The sequence below is a fragment of the Cottoperca gobio genome, chromosome 13 (assembly GCF_900634415.1).
Source record: "Cottoperca gobio chromosome 13, fCotGob3.1, whole genome shotgun sequence".
Taxonomy (NCBI): domain Eukaryota; kingdom Metazoa; phylum Chordata; class Actinopteri; order Perciformes; family Bovichtidae; genus Cottoperca; species Cottoperca gobio.
The window spans coordinates 6,532,277-6,548,930 of NC_041367.1; the positions used below are offsets into that span (position 1 = coordinate 6,532,277).

The 16,654-nt window shown below is 42.2% G+C and overlaps 1 protein-coding gene across 3 annotated transcripts in view; it reads left to right on the plus strand.

Annotated features, from left to right (window-relative positions):
• lsamp (limbic system associated membrane protein) overlaps positions 1-16,654 on the plus strand; it is a 365,358-nt gene that overhangs the window by 185,649 nt on the left and 163,055 nt on the right. For 2 of the 3 annotated variants that reach the window (XM_029446344.1, XM_029446345.1), the window contains exon 1: positions 10,079-10,479. In XM_029446344.1, coding sequence (XP_029302204.1) covers positions 10,325-10,479 — 155 coding nt within the window. In that variant the 5' untranslated portion in view covers positions 10,079-10,324. Of the gene's footprint in view, positions 1-10,078; positions 10,480-16,654 lie in introns of those variants that run through there. The other variant, XM_029446346.1, reaches the window with a different exon arrangement.

Below are 16,654 nucleotides of genomic sequence, written 5' to 3' on the forward strand. Positions count from 1 at the left end.
ACTACACAGATATATGTTATATATGTTTGTGATGATGAAGAAGATGATGAGCATGTAAAGACGAAATGATGAAGATGGAAAGATAAAAAGAAATATGACTTGAAGGCTAGGAAATAAGAAGATAAGGATGTGTCACAAGGGAGGACTAAGATGTGCAACAACTGTCTGCAATTACTGAGCCTTCTTGTCCATGGCCTCCTAATTAAGAGAACAGAGGGAGAATGCAGATTAGAGGGGAGGGCCTGGAGATAGGCCTGTGGCTCTTCAGACCTCAGAGAGAATCTCTTCCCGGGACTCGCTCTCTGTTCATACAAAACAATGAGGGGGTGTACATTATTCATCTCCGGGAGGGAAAAAAAACACAGAGGCAGTGAGAGAAAAGAGATATAGAAAAACTTGAGTGGGGGTGGAGAGATAAGACGTGGAGGCACACAGGACTGCTTGGGAAAAGAACAATTTAGATGAGTGCATGTATGTGCCATTGCTCTCTTCCTAAGGGCCCCTTTCTACATTTGTGGTTTTGGTAAAGCTTATTGAGAAATGATTGTGTGGGTTTTCAGCAATTTTACCCAATTACTCATGGGTTAAATCCTTCTCAGCACAGATTCTCAGCTTTTCCAACTGCCAATCAAATGTGATTTTAGTTATCCTTAATGGCGCCGCTGCACTGTAACAGCTTACCAAGAAATACCATTGATGTCCCATTGATGTTTGCTTCCAGAAGGTGTTACATCTTCAGAGGTTGTTAAAAAAGAACGTGGTGTTATTGATTTGAAATAAATGATTATATTTCTCACGTAACTTTTTCTCCCCATAGACGTCACTCTCAGTGAGTGACTGTGCAGGCTGAATAAAGACAACAGTCAGGTGTTTGGGTCTGGCAGGTGTTTGAGCCACTTGTTAGATGTTCCTGTAACTCTAAGATAAGAGTCATATCAGTTGCATTTTCAAAGCTCTGCCTCTTGCTGCTGCGGGATCGATACGTAAATGGGGGTTCCTGTAAGAGGAAAATATAATTGAACCTTTAGCGTGGACGATCCTGACGAATCACAGAAACACATTTCAAAGATTGTGCAGCTTACTGTGTACTAGGGTGTATATGTTTTGGCTGTGTTCTGATGTTTTTTGTTATTTGGCCACATCTATTGCTGTCCATCAGCGCTGTCAAAAGGATTCGTAGTATAATCACAGTATCATAGTATCACACACCTACCTTGTGTCAGAATCTCAAAATATCTTTTGGAAAATGTAATTAAAAAGAATAAATTTGTGCATGAATGAGGCAATTTCACACTGTTGCTTTTAATTTACGTAGATAGTCCTCAGAGTCAGGTGGTGTGTGCGCAAACTCTTAAAGTCCTAATTAGTCCTCCCCCACGTTATGAAAGGCATCCCATAATGTAGCAGATGAGTTATACAGAGAAACAACAAATGAAGAGCGACAACGTGACGGTTTGCATGAACTTAATCTCCCGCTGACTCACACGGTCGCCTTGTGTTCACAAAGACAAACTCCTTCACTCTATGAGAAGGCACATCCTTGTACTTCTGCAAGGAATTAATCTCGTCTGAAGATTTTCACCTTGAACATTATGGCTGCAGCTAAACCAATCCTGCTCAGCACGGCCTCACTAAGCCTGAACTCTCTAATAGAACTGAATAGAAAGAGGAGGAGTGAGCCTGAGGGGCAAACTCGAAGCAATTCTGTTGCAAGAAGATTGAGGAAATGCTGTGTGTGTATGTGTGTGTGTTTTGGGGGGGGGGGGGGGGGGGGGGGGCAGTGCAGTACGCGATCATCTCCCGTTGATGAGATGGATAATGTACAGCTGCTGAAAGCTGATGTCAAACGTGTGGCAATACACATGAGGCTTTCCCAACCCGCGCGTACCGAGGAATTTGCATTGCCAGTTGTCCCATTGATACAACTGCTCTCCCTTTTATCATGGAAGATATCGTGAGAGCAAAGGAAATGATGGCTCAGATAGGAGAAACAAATACCTTTCACATGAAAGGAAGATGCTGTTTCTTTGCTCATAATGACTCGTGATAATTACAAGCACTGTACAGCTACAGCACATATGGAAGTGTATTGTTCCTTCATGTAGGAACGTTATTCAGGGATCTTTGCGGACCAGAAAGAAGCTATTGCTCGGTGTAAATGATCCCCGAAACAAAGTGAAATGAAACTTGCATGACGCACTATGCTGCTTAATATAACTCAGGGTAATAGCGTTGATCAGAGAAGTGTGTGCAATTACACTTTGGCAAGGTCACCTATTGGCTATTCACATTTTATTGAGTGGCCAGCTCATCCTAAAAACTCCCTAAAATAATCCTCATGCTCTTTACGGAAATGTCTGGATTTACTTCAGGTTTGTGGTCCTCCATGAAATATGTGAAGTGTGGCGTGGGACCTTAACAGCGTAACAAGCACATATTGATGGAAAGTCTGAGTCAAAGTGGAAAACCAAATAAATACGTTGCTGTTTTTGAGATCACACAAAGAAAAACAGATGCTTATTATGTTTATCTCACAGAAAATACAAAGTGAAAACAACCATTTAGATATGATCACATTACGCAGCACAGGTATACGTTGGCCTATAGAGCTCGGAAACACACCGAACGCAATATCGTCTGAGGAAGGAAAAGTTTCCATATAAATCAGCTCACAGACCTGCACAAAGAAAACCACACCAGAGAAGTTCAATCGGACATCTGCTCACACACAAAACCACTCACAGGCCATCTTGAACTTTGCCAAGGTTAGGCGTTAATGCAAAGGAGCCCTTTATGTTTTATACATCCTTCTGAAGTTTGTTTTGTGTGTGTTGTCTTATGCAAGTTTGTGTTGGCTGCCTCTGCAGGTAGGCGTTACGTCAATACAAACATGGTTCTCCGGGACATATTACTCTGATGTTAATCCAACAAGAAGAGATTTTTTTTTTTTAAACTTTAAAAACCCATAGGTACATTTGTCACTTTCATCTTTTGCCAACAAGTTATCATAAATGCAGTGTTCACCTGCTGCTTAGAATAAATAATCAGAGGGAAATTGTTAATTCACTTATGCGCCCCAGAAAGTCGGTGCTTTTAGCTAAACATATGTTTCAGTTGAACTAAGTAGAAACTAAAATTCAAGTGTTGAAAGTGTTAACAATGTTTCCCTCTTTAGCACCTTGTTTACAATGTGTTATTTTATTTTTCTGCTGACAAGGAAAGGCGGGTGGAGAGCAAGAGGCTTCAGGCCAAAGTGTGTGTGTGTGTGTGTGTGTGTGTGTCTGTGTCTGTGTGTGTGTGTGTGTGTGTGTGTCTGTGTGTGTGTGTGTGTCTGTGTCTGTGTGTGTGTGTGTGTGTGTGTGTCTGTGTCTGTGTCTGTGTGTGTGTGTGTGTGTGTGTGTGTGTGTGTGTGTGTGTGTTGGTGTTGATACTGCTGAGTATGTTGCAGGGTATTCTGTTTCCTGCGTATCATGCATTTTTCTGCCAAGGTTTTGATAGGAATGCCAGGGCAAATTATGCATGCACTCCTTATTTTTTTTTTTTATATAAAGAGAAGAATACTTGTGTTTTTGTCCCGTACACACACACACACTGGCACACACGGTAAAGTGTGCGTGTGGGGGCATGTTTTGCTAATACGGCCGACTGTAGTTTGACACAGAACGTATTTGGCTCGGAAAAGAAAAAAGAGGGATCCGACGGACGAGCCTGGCTCGGTGCTCTTCGATAGCTCAGCACAGAACCGAGTGCCATTTGTTTTTATGCAGAGGTTAGATAGTGCACACATGGAGGTGGATGAAGAATCAAAATCCCATTATAGATTATCTTCTTGTTAAAACTTTTGCACAGTTTTTGTTTCATAGGCCAGTATTGATCGAGGACCCAAGGACGGAGAATGCAAAATCCAAAGTGATGCACAATGTTTAGAAAGAAAACAACCAACACTTATTCAGCCACAGACACTATGTTTGTGAGTTGTCCGTTTGTCTGTACGTATGTACGTACCATTCTCGTGAACCTGATGTCTCAGGAACACCAGAAGAGGATTTCTTCAAATTTGGCACAAACGTCCACTTGGATTCAAGGATGACCTGATTACATTTTGATGGTCAAAGGTCAAGGTCACTGTGACCTCACGGGGGGGGGGGGGGGGGGTTGTGCATAAATGTTGGTCTTTCTTCTCTTCCGCTTTGTCTCCTCCTACTGTGACTTCCATCTGTGGACATTATTACGAGAACAGACTTTGTTACACTGCAATTTGCACTCAGTGTGATGTGTGACAGCACTTCAACAGCCTGTAGAATTTCATATTTATCATATTTACTATCAACCAATTTTTTTATGAATGATATTGCCTGCTTCTGTGCACAGGTCATCGTAGTGTGCGTATGCAGTGTTTCTGAAACCTAACACTTTGGTTTCACTTGGCCAGCATGTCCGATAGATATATCCAATATATAATGTTCTGTGGTTACAGCTACCAAAAGTGTTGCTACTAACAAGTAGCACATTTGTGTTTCCTTTCTGCATCCAACTGCACTGAAGTAGCATTTGTGATTTTATTTGTAACACACATTTGTACAAACATAAATCCTGTTAGTACACTTGTCAAACGCGCAGTAATGCTTAACCTTGAGGGTTGATTTGCCATCGTAATTCCCAACGTACAATGCATAATGGAACTGTGTAGACACAATGCACTAGTCAGTGTAGTCTGTCTGTATGAACGTGTCAATGTTGATATTCTTTAACGTGGAACTCCAGTGATTTAGTTTTGCACTTCCTTACATTTGGGAGAGTTGTGAGAGACTGATTTAAAATAGAATGCTCAAGATTGAGGCAAAAGAGGCAGAAATACTCTGTTTTTTAATTCTTTGTATAGGTCCAACTCCAAAAACATTGGATCCTACGCTTCCAATAATGCAACTTGATAGTGTCTTCCTTCCTCTGCCTAAACCAGTTTGTAACGCAGGCTGACTGTTATACATTGGCAGTCTCCAAGCCCAGGCAGAGATAACCCTGACAACACTATGATATCATTAGGGTTGATAAATTAATGACCAACCCTAACTCAATTGTAATGTGTAAAACCAATGGAGTGCCTCGTTAAATGGACTACAGCTCTGAGAAAAGTAAGTGAGGAGGTGTCTGCTTTATGATAAACAACAAATGGTGATCAGATGTGGACATCATTTCTTTGGACTTAGAGCACCTTATGATCGGACGCCAGCCTTTTTCTCTGCCGAGGGAATTTACATTGGTTATTTTTACAGCAGTGTATGTCCGGCCGCACGTTGAGAACAACAAAGCGCCGGAGGAGCTGTATGGGATTATCCACAGGACTTCACGGCCGGAGGCAGCTTTTATTGTGGCCGGGGATTTTAACATCGCCCACATGAAGAAAGTCCTGCAGAGATACTATCAGCACATCAGCTGCCCCACACTCAGTGGAAACACACTCGACCATGTGTTTTTGCCATCAATATAAGGCCCCCCACCCCCCTTCAGCAAGTCTGACCACATCTGTCTTTTGCTCGTGTTCTTTCATATAGGCCGTAACTCAAACGGGACAGGTCACTGCTCCAGTCTGTAGTCTCCACGTGTTTTAAACAGTCCACCATTGTTCCCGGCCTCAAAAAGACAAACAACATCTGCCTGAATGACTGCCTCCCAGTTACACTCACCTCCACCATTATGAAGTGCTTTGAGTGGTTGGTCAAAACCGACATCCTCTGCAGTTTGCAAACAGGTCCACAGACGACGCCATGGCTCTCCCCCTCCACACTGCCTTCTCCCACCTGATCAGAGGAACACATAGTTGAGAATGCTGTTCATGCCCTCCAGGCTCGTCATTAAACTCAGGGACCTCAAGCTCACAAGAGCCCTCTGTGACTGGATCCTGAACTTCAAGATGGTCAGACCTCAGGCAGTGCGGGGTTGGAAATATTACATCCTTCACCCTGACCTTTAACACCAGAGCCGCTCAGGGCTGCATGCTCAGCCCTCTCCACATGACTGTGTCGGCACACATAGCTACCAACACCATCATCGAGTTTGCAGCGGCCTCTTCTTTCTCCGCAGGTTGCGGAGGCTCAACGTGGACGCCAGGATACTCTGCAACTTCTACAGTTGTACCATTGAGAGTATCCAGACTGGCTGCATCACAGCCTGGTATGGCAGATGCACCGACTTCAACTGTAAGACGCTACAGAGCGTAGTGAACACTGCTCAGCACATCACCAGGACAGAGCTGCCACCCATGGAGGACCTCTTCACCCAGCGGTGCAGGAAGAAGGTACACAGGATCATTAAAGACCCCCATCATCCCAGCAACAACCTGTTTTGTCTGCTGCGGTACCACAGCATCCGCACCAAGACCACCAGAGTCAGGGAAGGTTTTATCCCACAGACAATATCTCTGTGGAATCCTTGAATCCTACACACTCCACCAAGAAAGCCTTGACATGAGCAGCATGTATATCTCTTGGTAAGAGTACATAACCTACAATAGATGTCTTGATGACAACATTGTTACAGAGAGGAACAAGAAATGATGAAATCGAGGAAGTGATGATGAATCCATGTAATACTGATGAAATCTAGTTCATGGTATAGTGTTATACAATAACGTGGAGCCATTGTAACTTTTGTTTTAAATCTATGGTTACACTTTCTCTATTCAAGAAGACTCCCTACGGTGAAGGCAAGATTACACAAAGCCTTACTGATGTCATCCTACTACATCACATTGTTGTTTCTCAATCGCAAAGGGCTGACTGTGTGAGACAAACACCAGCAAAATCTAATTATGTAGTCTGATAAAGTACACCCAACAGCAGATATAAATCATCCATCGTATGCTGGCTGTAGCTCACTTCAAGTAGACTATAAAGCAAATTATTGTAACCGAATGTTATGCTCTATTCTTATACTGTAATCACATCAAAGAGCCTGCATTTGCACACAGCATGAAACTGGAATTTCCGTTATGAGATCATTAGTTATACTTGTTAGCGATGCAATTTCATCAGAAAGAAAGCATTTTGGACCGTCTAGATTTTGCATATAATATTTTATCAAATGCTGTTTTTAATGATAGTTGGCTAATGCAACCATACTATATATATATATATATATATATATATATATATATAACAATTTTATGTTCCTGCTTTTCCATTTCAAATACAGGGCAGTTCAGAAAAGTACAAACTCGATAAGTCAAGCTCTGAATCAACAAAGTGTCAGCCATGTCGTTTTTATGCCACAGAATAAGTACGTGTGAATTCAGTAAAGAATATATTTTGTGTCTTTACATCAGAGTCATGCAGCTTTCATTTCTTCCTGCTATTCTAAGTTATTCCTCTTTGATTGGCTGGCCCATGCAGAGTCGCTGTGCTGGAGTTATTATGACTAATGAGATTGGGAGAATGTCAGGGCACCTCCTAATATGTATTAATAAAATCCCTCTATAGTGGCTGCCCTTTGACGCAGACCTTGTGTCCAAGAAATTACAAAAGGCAGACTCACTTATTGCTAACACATATCGGAAACACTTACAGGTTTAAAACCAGCTTCTAACCAGCATCAGCATGATTTACAATGCAGCGTGAGTGCAAAGCAGCAGAGACACGTGTTCTAGTTATATTACATTAATCTCTGGTGTGTTTCAATAATATCGCTTCCTTGCTGTCACCTACACAGACCTACACAGATTTGTATAATAGAAAAAAAGTGACTTCCTCTTATAGTGTTGTTTCATCATGTATCTGTCACATACTGCACTACCTGTCATAGAAGATGTATTTCTCCACACTGTAACACATTAGCACTATTATTGTACAAGAAAAAAGTTGTCATGTGTATTCAACTGTATATATGCGCAGCACAAACCTGTTATCGATCCTGAATAATACAGACACATGAGCTGAATATATCACCGAAGAACCAAATTGAATAATAAAGGAATGTCACCTCTGTGCTTAGGTCGTGTCATCTTCTGTGTATTTAGCTATCAACTGTCTTAAATGGAAGGTGTCGAGAAGCGTTTAATGCTAACAGATTACCTGTGTGTGTGTGTGTGTGTGTGTGTGTGTGTGGTAGAGCAAGAGATCACTGGCCTTTTGTTAGGAACTGGTTAGAGCTGCTGTGTCCCTTGTCTCCCCTCCTCCATCTCTCCGCATACAAGGAAGATTTCTACTCATTTTTCTCAGGTCACTGAACGACATTTCTACAGAGTAGTTTTGTAGTTGTAACTAAAAGTATAGCTAAAAGCCACATGGGAGCCATTCCTGTATAAATATGTATGCATAGAAGTGTCTTCTCTTCTCTACAAAGCCCCAGTAGTCTCTTTTTAAGTAGTCTTAATGTTTATGCTCTTTCATAAACTGCGCAATCTTCAAGACAGCTAAAACCTTCAGAAGCTTTGAGGAAATGTTAACAGGCACTAGTTATTAAGGGCCAAGTAGGGAGTCGCTCTGCAAGCATCTCTCCCTGAAATCATTTTAGTGCTCCTTAACTAATGCAACATTAGCACCTCCAAACACTCCTCGATATCAATTATCTCACTGTAACTCCTTTTCAGCCGTGCATATGTCTACCACACTTCCATTTCCTAATCTGGTAGAGCCTACATGTCACAGTAGGCTACAGCTGCTGGAGGGGCGGCTGTAAAAACTGGGGTTCGCGTATGATTTCGTGCTCAAAATCTGCTGATGCTGGAAATAAGACTTAACCACACAATCAGGCTGCTGGTGCTGCGAACAGAATTACTCCTCGTTGTATGTGCAACAGAAAAATTTCATTATTTTAGAGATAACGGGAGATGATCACACAACTTAGTGCAATGTTACAGTCATATTTAATCATTATAAGATCAAGTCAGTCAAAACACCTTCAGTGACAAAACAAAAATGTACCGTGCAACGAATGACAATGATTCACATTAGTATTAATGTATTTCTGAATCAAATACAATGCTGAGTGCTCTACCTTAATTGTTACTCTGCAGTTCATTAAGCACATCGTTGACAGTGCATTAGATCACGACCTATTAAACCGGTGCTTGATCATTTTGCATTCACATTTCTGTTGAATTGGGAAAGTGCACAACTTCACAACTTGTGTCCTTGCTTAGGTTGAAAGTGGTTGTAATTGCCTACTGAGCTACAGCCTCATGGCAGTCACGGCAGTCTAGACAAGAGGTGATTACGTTTGGTTAAGCTATTCGCAGATGAGCTTCGCCCTGTTCATGGTCAACAGTGTTTGCGCTCTTGAATCTGTTTTTCCTTTAATTAATGTTAGTTGTAAAGGGAAAGGATATAATTTGGTCAGAATACGCTGAACATCATGTTTAATGTATATAATGTTCACAGAGAGTGTAATGATGACAATGTGAAAGCATTGACACACAGAAGCATCACAAAGGATATAGCTGTTTTTTCATGACAGGTTTCACTGCTTGCTACCTTACATCGCAGTGAACTTATGTCATGTACCACACTTAATCATAATTAACTACAGAAAGCCTTACACACCGGATGGTTCATGGTCCAATGCAAATCTGCTTAGCGTGAACATGCTTGGGAGCCACTGCTCTAGATAGCTGGAAACCTGTGAGCATACAGTTCCACCTCCAGCAAACACAGAGCTCATACATTATCACCTGTGGTCCTGGCCAAGAGTGTTAGATTTCAGCATTATTATCCCCCTGGGACACTTTCTTGTCTCTTTTTGTGTCCAAATATACAAAATGGATCTATACTGCTCCTCGGAATATCCCTGCACAACATTTTCCTTTTTAAAAATGATCTACAACACTTTTGTACTTATTTCCCCAGCAGTATTCCTCAGTCCTCACTCAATTGTGGCTCACTGAAAGGGACCTCAGGTGGTGCTGTTGTCCTGACAACCAATAAGGGGCGCATCACACCCAGACGGCTGGATAAGAGAGAGAGGAGGGAGAGAGAGAGCAAAAGAGAGGGAGGGAGGGAGGAGAGGTAGTGGTGGTGGTGGTGGTAGGGGGGAGTTCTCAGACTCTGAAAGAAGCCTGCCCCTCTCCTTCTCAGTTGCTGCCTGTGCCGTCCCTTTACGCAGAGTGCATTACGCATCAGTGGACTATAGAGCGAGTACGCCGCACAAGAACGCACGTTTCCGTCCCAAAAAGTATTTTAGGAAACCCGTATCACCCATCCCTTCCGCACTGCTTTGGACTTAAAGGCATCCCGCGTTTTCCGAGGAGTCTGGACAACTACTACTCTTCCTCCCCCTTTTTTTTTACCCTTGGATCTATAGCTCCCGAAAAGCGCACTCCCTGTGCTTTAAAATGCAAGTCGGACGCAAATCGTGTTGGAGGCAATTGCAGGCTTCTTTTTTCAGACTGCTGTGTCTTATCCCCACAGGATTCCCCGTCCGGAGTGTGGATATGCAGCGGGCCACCGACAACATCACCGTTCGCCAGGGCGACACAGCGATTATAAGGTAAGAGTCATCTTCTAACTTTCCTCTTCTCCTGTTTCCCTCCGGATGCAAAGCACTGTCCTCCCCGCGAGCAGGCAGCGGCATGCTGCAGATCGCAGTACCAAGTGAGATCCTTTTATGGACTGCGCTTATTTGTTGAGGAAGATGTTAATTATTTTCCAGGTTTTCCCGGCGAAAAACTTATATTTATATATTTATATTTATATAGATTACAAAGAAGTAAACTGAGGTTCGGATGAGAGTTGATTTGCTTAGGTGTCTAACTTTTATCTCACTAACCAGTCTTTGACAATAATCTCTGTAGTATTTCAATAATATACACATTATCTTTTACGCCATCCTTTTTCTGCGGGGTGGGGGTTACATGACTGGAGCAAAGAGCTTAAACGCCCTCGCTGACGTGACGCACTGAGCACCGAAGCTGTGGTCACCCATGCTCCCTTTTCGTAGCCTACTTAATTCAAGAACAGCTTGATAAAGCAAAGTGCGTCACGGTGTCCGGAGATGCTGCTTGTGAGTGGATAAATGGCAAAGACATGGAATCTAGACCCAGATAAGAGGATGGCACGAGTAGACAGAGAGCCGTGCAGTCTTGTTTAGATTTTACGAATTACTGTGGGATGTTTAGAAAAGATGAATTGCAGCCTGCAGGGGGACAAGTAGGTGAAATATCAGTGTCAGAAAGAATTTAACTCAATTGCTGTTCATCCCTGTTTAAAGCACCGTGAAGCTCCGGTCTCTAAACCCAGTCTTGTCTGTTACGTGGAGTTCGTTTTTGTGTCCATAATAGCCTCACATCCCTCTTAATCACTTCCTAGACAATGCAAGCTGTCAACTCTCTGGTATTGTGATGCTGCTGGGCAGATGCCACTGACCACGTGATCTGAGCCATGTGTTTGTCGCGGGCTATAGAGGCAAGGGGATTTAGATTTGGTTGTTTTTTGTAAACAAGGCGCTTTGCCTCCCCCAGTCCCCCTCTTATCTCCCCCACTCTCAAAATGGGATGCGCTGTAGGGAACTCCAGTGGTATAATAGGTTGCACACAGGACACTCAATAGCATAGATTTTTCCCTCTCCCTCACTCTTCTTCTGTCCTCTCCCTACTTTCATACTTTATTTACAGTACAACCACAGAGTCTTGCCTAATGAGTGAGAGAATATAAAATGCATCTAACACAGCCTGTCAAAGAGCCTGCAGACACACAAACAGACACACAAACATGTTTCCTCACAAGCTTGTTTTATATTGGTGCAATCTCACACACACACACACACACACACACACACACACACACACGCACACACAATGAATAAATCCGTTAATGGATTCCTTCTCGCAACCAGGTGCCATCCATTCAGGTACCCGCTGATCACATTAGTCAATTGACTCAGTTACTGTTGAACTCACCAGGGGTCACAGCTATTTGTTTCTCTTTTCTAAATCCAATTGACTGTGTCTTTGCTATATTCAGCCGTTTAGTCACCCAGTCAGCCTGTCTCCTTTAGAGGTGGTGGCAGGATTTGCACTAAGCCAGAGCCAAATAATATTCTCCTTTCCAAGAAAAGACTTGCATCATAAATCCGTTTATTTACCATTATCTCTGATAAACGATCCTTGAATAATTATCTGTGATAATCGCTCAGGATGCGTCATAATTAATGTGATGTTTATAATGCATCTCATTGTGCGTTATTGATCAGTCTTATTTATTGTCAGTCAGGGAACGATAAACTTCCACTCAGACCCCTGTGGCTACATTGAAAAACACAACCATTTTTCACACCCAGTTTCAACCTGACAAAAACAGGGAGGGGGGGGGAGACAAGAGGGCTAAAATGTGAGAACTTTGAGCAGGGGTGGGAGGCCGCTGGCTGGTAATTTGTCAAGCTACACAGTGTATCTGATTCCATAAGCTGGGTTTTGTGAAGGCTGAGGGGATATTTGTGACCTGGAGGCGTAATAAGGCCTGTGCTCCTTTAGTGGAGGCTGTGGCTGCAGTTGTGACATTCATGGCACAAGAGTGGAGATGCTGGAGTAGAGGAACAGTATGTTGCCAAACAACTGCTGTGACAGAACACATAGCAGCAGGACTTGCTACTGAAAAGAGAAAATACATTTATTTTTACCAGGGGCTGAGAACTGTGTCATGCTGAATACATAAGCAAACTAAGTATTTTCCTTTTTTTATGCTTTAGACTTTTAAATGTGCAACACTACTGTGAAAGTCATGTGTCAAAGTTATATATTTAACGATTAACAATACTTGGTCGTGGCAGGCTTGCTTTGCGTAGCCAACGTTTTTCAGCGTGTTGTGACACCATGCTTTTTTCACAGAACCTCATTTCCCATCAGACTCAAAAATGAAACATAAACTAAATATTTACAGAACTCCCCGGTAACTGCCGGTGCCTATAGGGAACAGCATTGAATGTAAATTGATTTTCACTAACTTCCCTTCTGTTTTACAAGACGGTGGTAGCGTGTTGTCCTTTAAGTCAGCGTGAGATGTATAGATTTAGTTACTCTTAACCTTTGAACCCTTTTGCCTAAAGCGGTTATCAAGGGGTTAATCTGAAAGAGATTACCTTCTTGAAGACAATCACTATGTTGAACTGTTTTAGTGACCACGTAAGCGTCCTTAAGATGTCTACCATTTTAATGATCTGGTGGCTCTGTGTTGACTTCCAATAACACACACTGATCTGGGTTCAGCATTTGTCCCCAAGCTGACCTTGCCCACCGAGGGACCTTTTTTTGAAAATGTCTATTTTCTTGTATTTGCCCCACGGACAGTGTGAACTTAAGTCCTCAGCATATTAAATCTAGGCCTGTATCCCAGCAATCGTATTACAGTCCTATAAGTAATAACAGTATTTAGGTCACTGAGAAACACCCAGTACTTCAGAGCCCCCTTTCCACAGTGACTTAGCCTTTTTGTTTTTACAAGAATGATGCCAACAAGTGAAATCCAACTTGTCTCATCCTCAGTAAGTCACAATATGAATCCGAGGAGAATTAAAGAAAAGTTTCTCTACATTTCTTCAAGCCATTTCTGAGTCACAATAGTTTACTTTTTAATTGCTTTTTTTTTTTTTTGAGTCCCTCACTATATAGTTGCCTTAAGGGCAAGGTTGCAATGTCAGGCGAAGCTCTGATAATTGACAATTGCTTATTAAAGCATTAATGGCACCGTCTCTGTGATTGCTGTCCTCTGGGTCAATTATCTGCACTTTCACAACACACTTTGCCCGGCTTGATACTTTCAGGGAAGATTATTCAGCCAGATATTATGTATGTGAAATCTGCTAGAGGCTCAGACACTGCATAAGTCATGATGTAAGTCTAATTCAAATTCCAATATGATTCACAATGCCCGAGAATACTATTATTATTATTATTACTACTATTATTATTATTATATTGTATTGTTATTTTCCTTTGCATTGTTAAAACCTTTAGCTTTTTTCAAACATGGAAACAAATTTTTTCCGGATGTTGATAGCACATGGCACATAGTTTCTATCCCCAAAAAGTTTCAGCTATTATGGGCCAACTTTGTTGATATACTTTATATCTATCATATATTACATTTGCCTTTTACAGTACAGAACAATACTCACTAAGTATATATAGGAATCAGTTGTTGTATAATTGCACAGGGCAGAATTGAGGTCCTGTGCAACATTCAGCACCAATGCTGGCAGTAGTTTGATCTTCATGCAGTGAGTGTCAGGGTGTAAAGGTCAAGGCGGTGGATTGGCATGTAGCATGTGTGACCTCAAGGTGCTCTCCATCATTGTTGACCCTTTTAATTGGAACGTTTATGATTCCTTAGTCTTAACCATACTGTAGTAGCCAAGTGAGAATATTTCACACAGTAAATCCTTAAACTGTATCGTAAGTTATTACAAATGTAATATCATATCATTTAGGGCATTGTTTTGATAATAAGCCAACATCTACATTTTGTCTAGCAGCATCGTATTTATCATGTTGAATAATAGTTAGCAGAAAGAGAAACATGACAGTTAGGGGGAAGAATGGAAGAAAACAAGACATGAACTGTCTGATGGAATACTAATGATAGTTTGATTAAAGTGTCACATTGTTCTGATCCTTTGTTGTGAGTTTGTGAGGCTCCAGGAGAACTCTCCTGTACGGTGTTGATACAGTATGCTAGATATCACTGTAATGAAACATTTAAAACACAGTTAAGTGCGTGTGTATGTTGTTTATCACCATTCCATAAAACTGACCTGTAATCAACATTTCCTACCGTCACATTAAGTTATGATGGAGTAATAATATTTATTTTCACAGACAGTACAGAGAGTTTGTAAGGTGATACTGTGGGCAATGCAGTCCAGGCTTTATTCCAAGTGCAGGGAGGAAAACAGGAACAACAGATCAATTTCTGGATTTCCGGGCAGAGGGCAACATAATTTGGGATGTCCAGACCCCTAGGGGGCCTCTATAGTTCTCTCTAAAGCTCATGACTTCGGAGTGCAACCTTTTTGTTATTATTATTATTATTATTATTATTATTATTTCTTTTACAGTTTAGAGTCTCCCTAGGCATTTCTCAGTCCCTCCATCTTTTCATCGCTCTGTTCCCCTCTTTTCTTCTCTCTGCCAGCATTGAATTGTCCATCTGTGCTGTCTAACCTGATTCACAGAGTAAGCATGCAGTCAGATGGGATGAAAAGGGGAAGGGAGAGAGGAGCTTTTTTATGAAGATGATAAAGGGAGAAATTGTAAAAGGGAAATGATGGTTACAGAGAGAGAGAGAGAGAGAGAGAGATGAGAGAGAGAGAGAGAGAGAGAGTAGAGAGAGAGGAGAGAGACGAGAGAGGACACACTGGAGAGAGAGGAGAGAGACAAACTGAGAGAGAGAGAGAGAGTAGAGAGTACACTTGAGACCGAGAAGAGAGAGAGGAGGACACTGAGAAGATAGAGAGATAGACGAGAGAGAGACCAAGAGAGTGCTGAGACGATGAGAGAGAGAGAGAGATAGAAGTAGTAGAGAGAGCTAGAGACAGAGATGCTGAGAGAGAGAGTGAGATAGAGAGAGAGAGAGAGAGAGAGAGAGAGAGAGAGAGACAGAGATGCTGAGAGAGAGAGATAAACTGAGCGAGAGAGAAGAGTACGATGGGTAGAATTAGAGTGGGAGGAAGGGGGGAGGGCAGGGACACAGTATTAGTACAATCAGCACAATAATCCCTTCTGTTCCAGCCCGGGCCGGCGAAGGATTTTCAAATCAATTTCATTTTCACTCATGATGCTGCGGTGGGAGAGCTGAGTGGCTGCCAGTTGGGTCATTATCGTCGTGTCCCCGATGTGGCATGGGACAGAGCAGAGGTGTGGGCGAAAGCTTCTGGGTCTTTGGGTTTTGGTTGATATTTTGCCAATTCTGCAAAGTTTGTGAAGGCTTTGGAGCGGCTCTGAGTCATCACACGTTCCCAATGCTTTCATCTCGGTCAGTAGGATCTGAATAATGGCCTGCAGAGACAGTGTGAAGTCTTCTGACACGGCAGAGGAACAGAGTTCTGACGCTCTCATCTGAAGCACACAGTCCACTAGAGTTCAGTTGGCTGCTGGGCCTCTTTCAAAGACTCCCGACCAGATATGTGTTCAGCCTGTAGTTTGATGTTTGCTGCTTCATCCTCAGAAAAACACACCAGTACACTTTGAGCTTCATTATGTGTTTGCAACATGTTTTGTGAATAACTGTACCAAGGAACCTAGACCTGAAATGTTGTTTGATGCTACTGAATATTAAAGCACTGCTTCTCCCTAAAAGCAATTCCACTCCATTTCCCCCTTTACCTTGGCTTTTGTTGGGCAGGCAAGACTGTCTCTAAGTGCATATTTAAACTACTCAGCACTTCCTTACAGCCTCTGGCTACCTGTATGTGATGGTAGTAGTCGTGGAGTGGAAGAGTATTCTTATTGCTCTCAGGAATCCTCAATGTGTTAGGGGGGCTGCAGTAGATATGTATAAAAATGATAGAAAGTCTCAAAGGTTTTGTTTCAATAATTGCTCTCCGTGCCATAATGTACTGTGCTGTGTGCTACGTAGCAACACATTGTCAATGTCGTTCTCACTGCACTGTATGATTACATATTCTGTTCGTCCAGAATTTGTCATTTTAATAGACCCGGCAATCTTCCAGA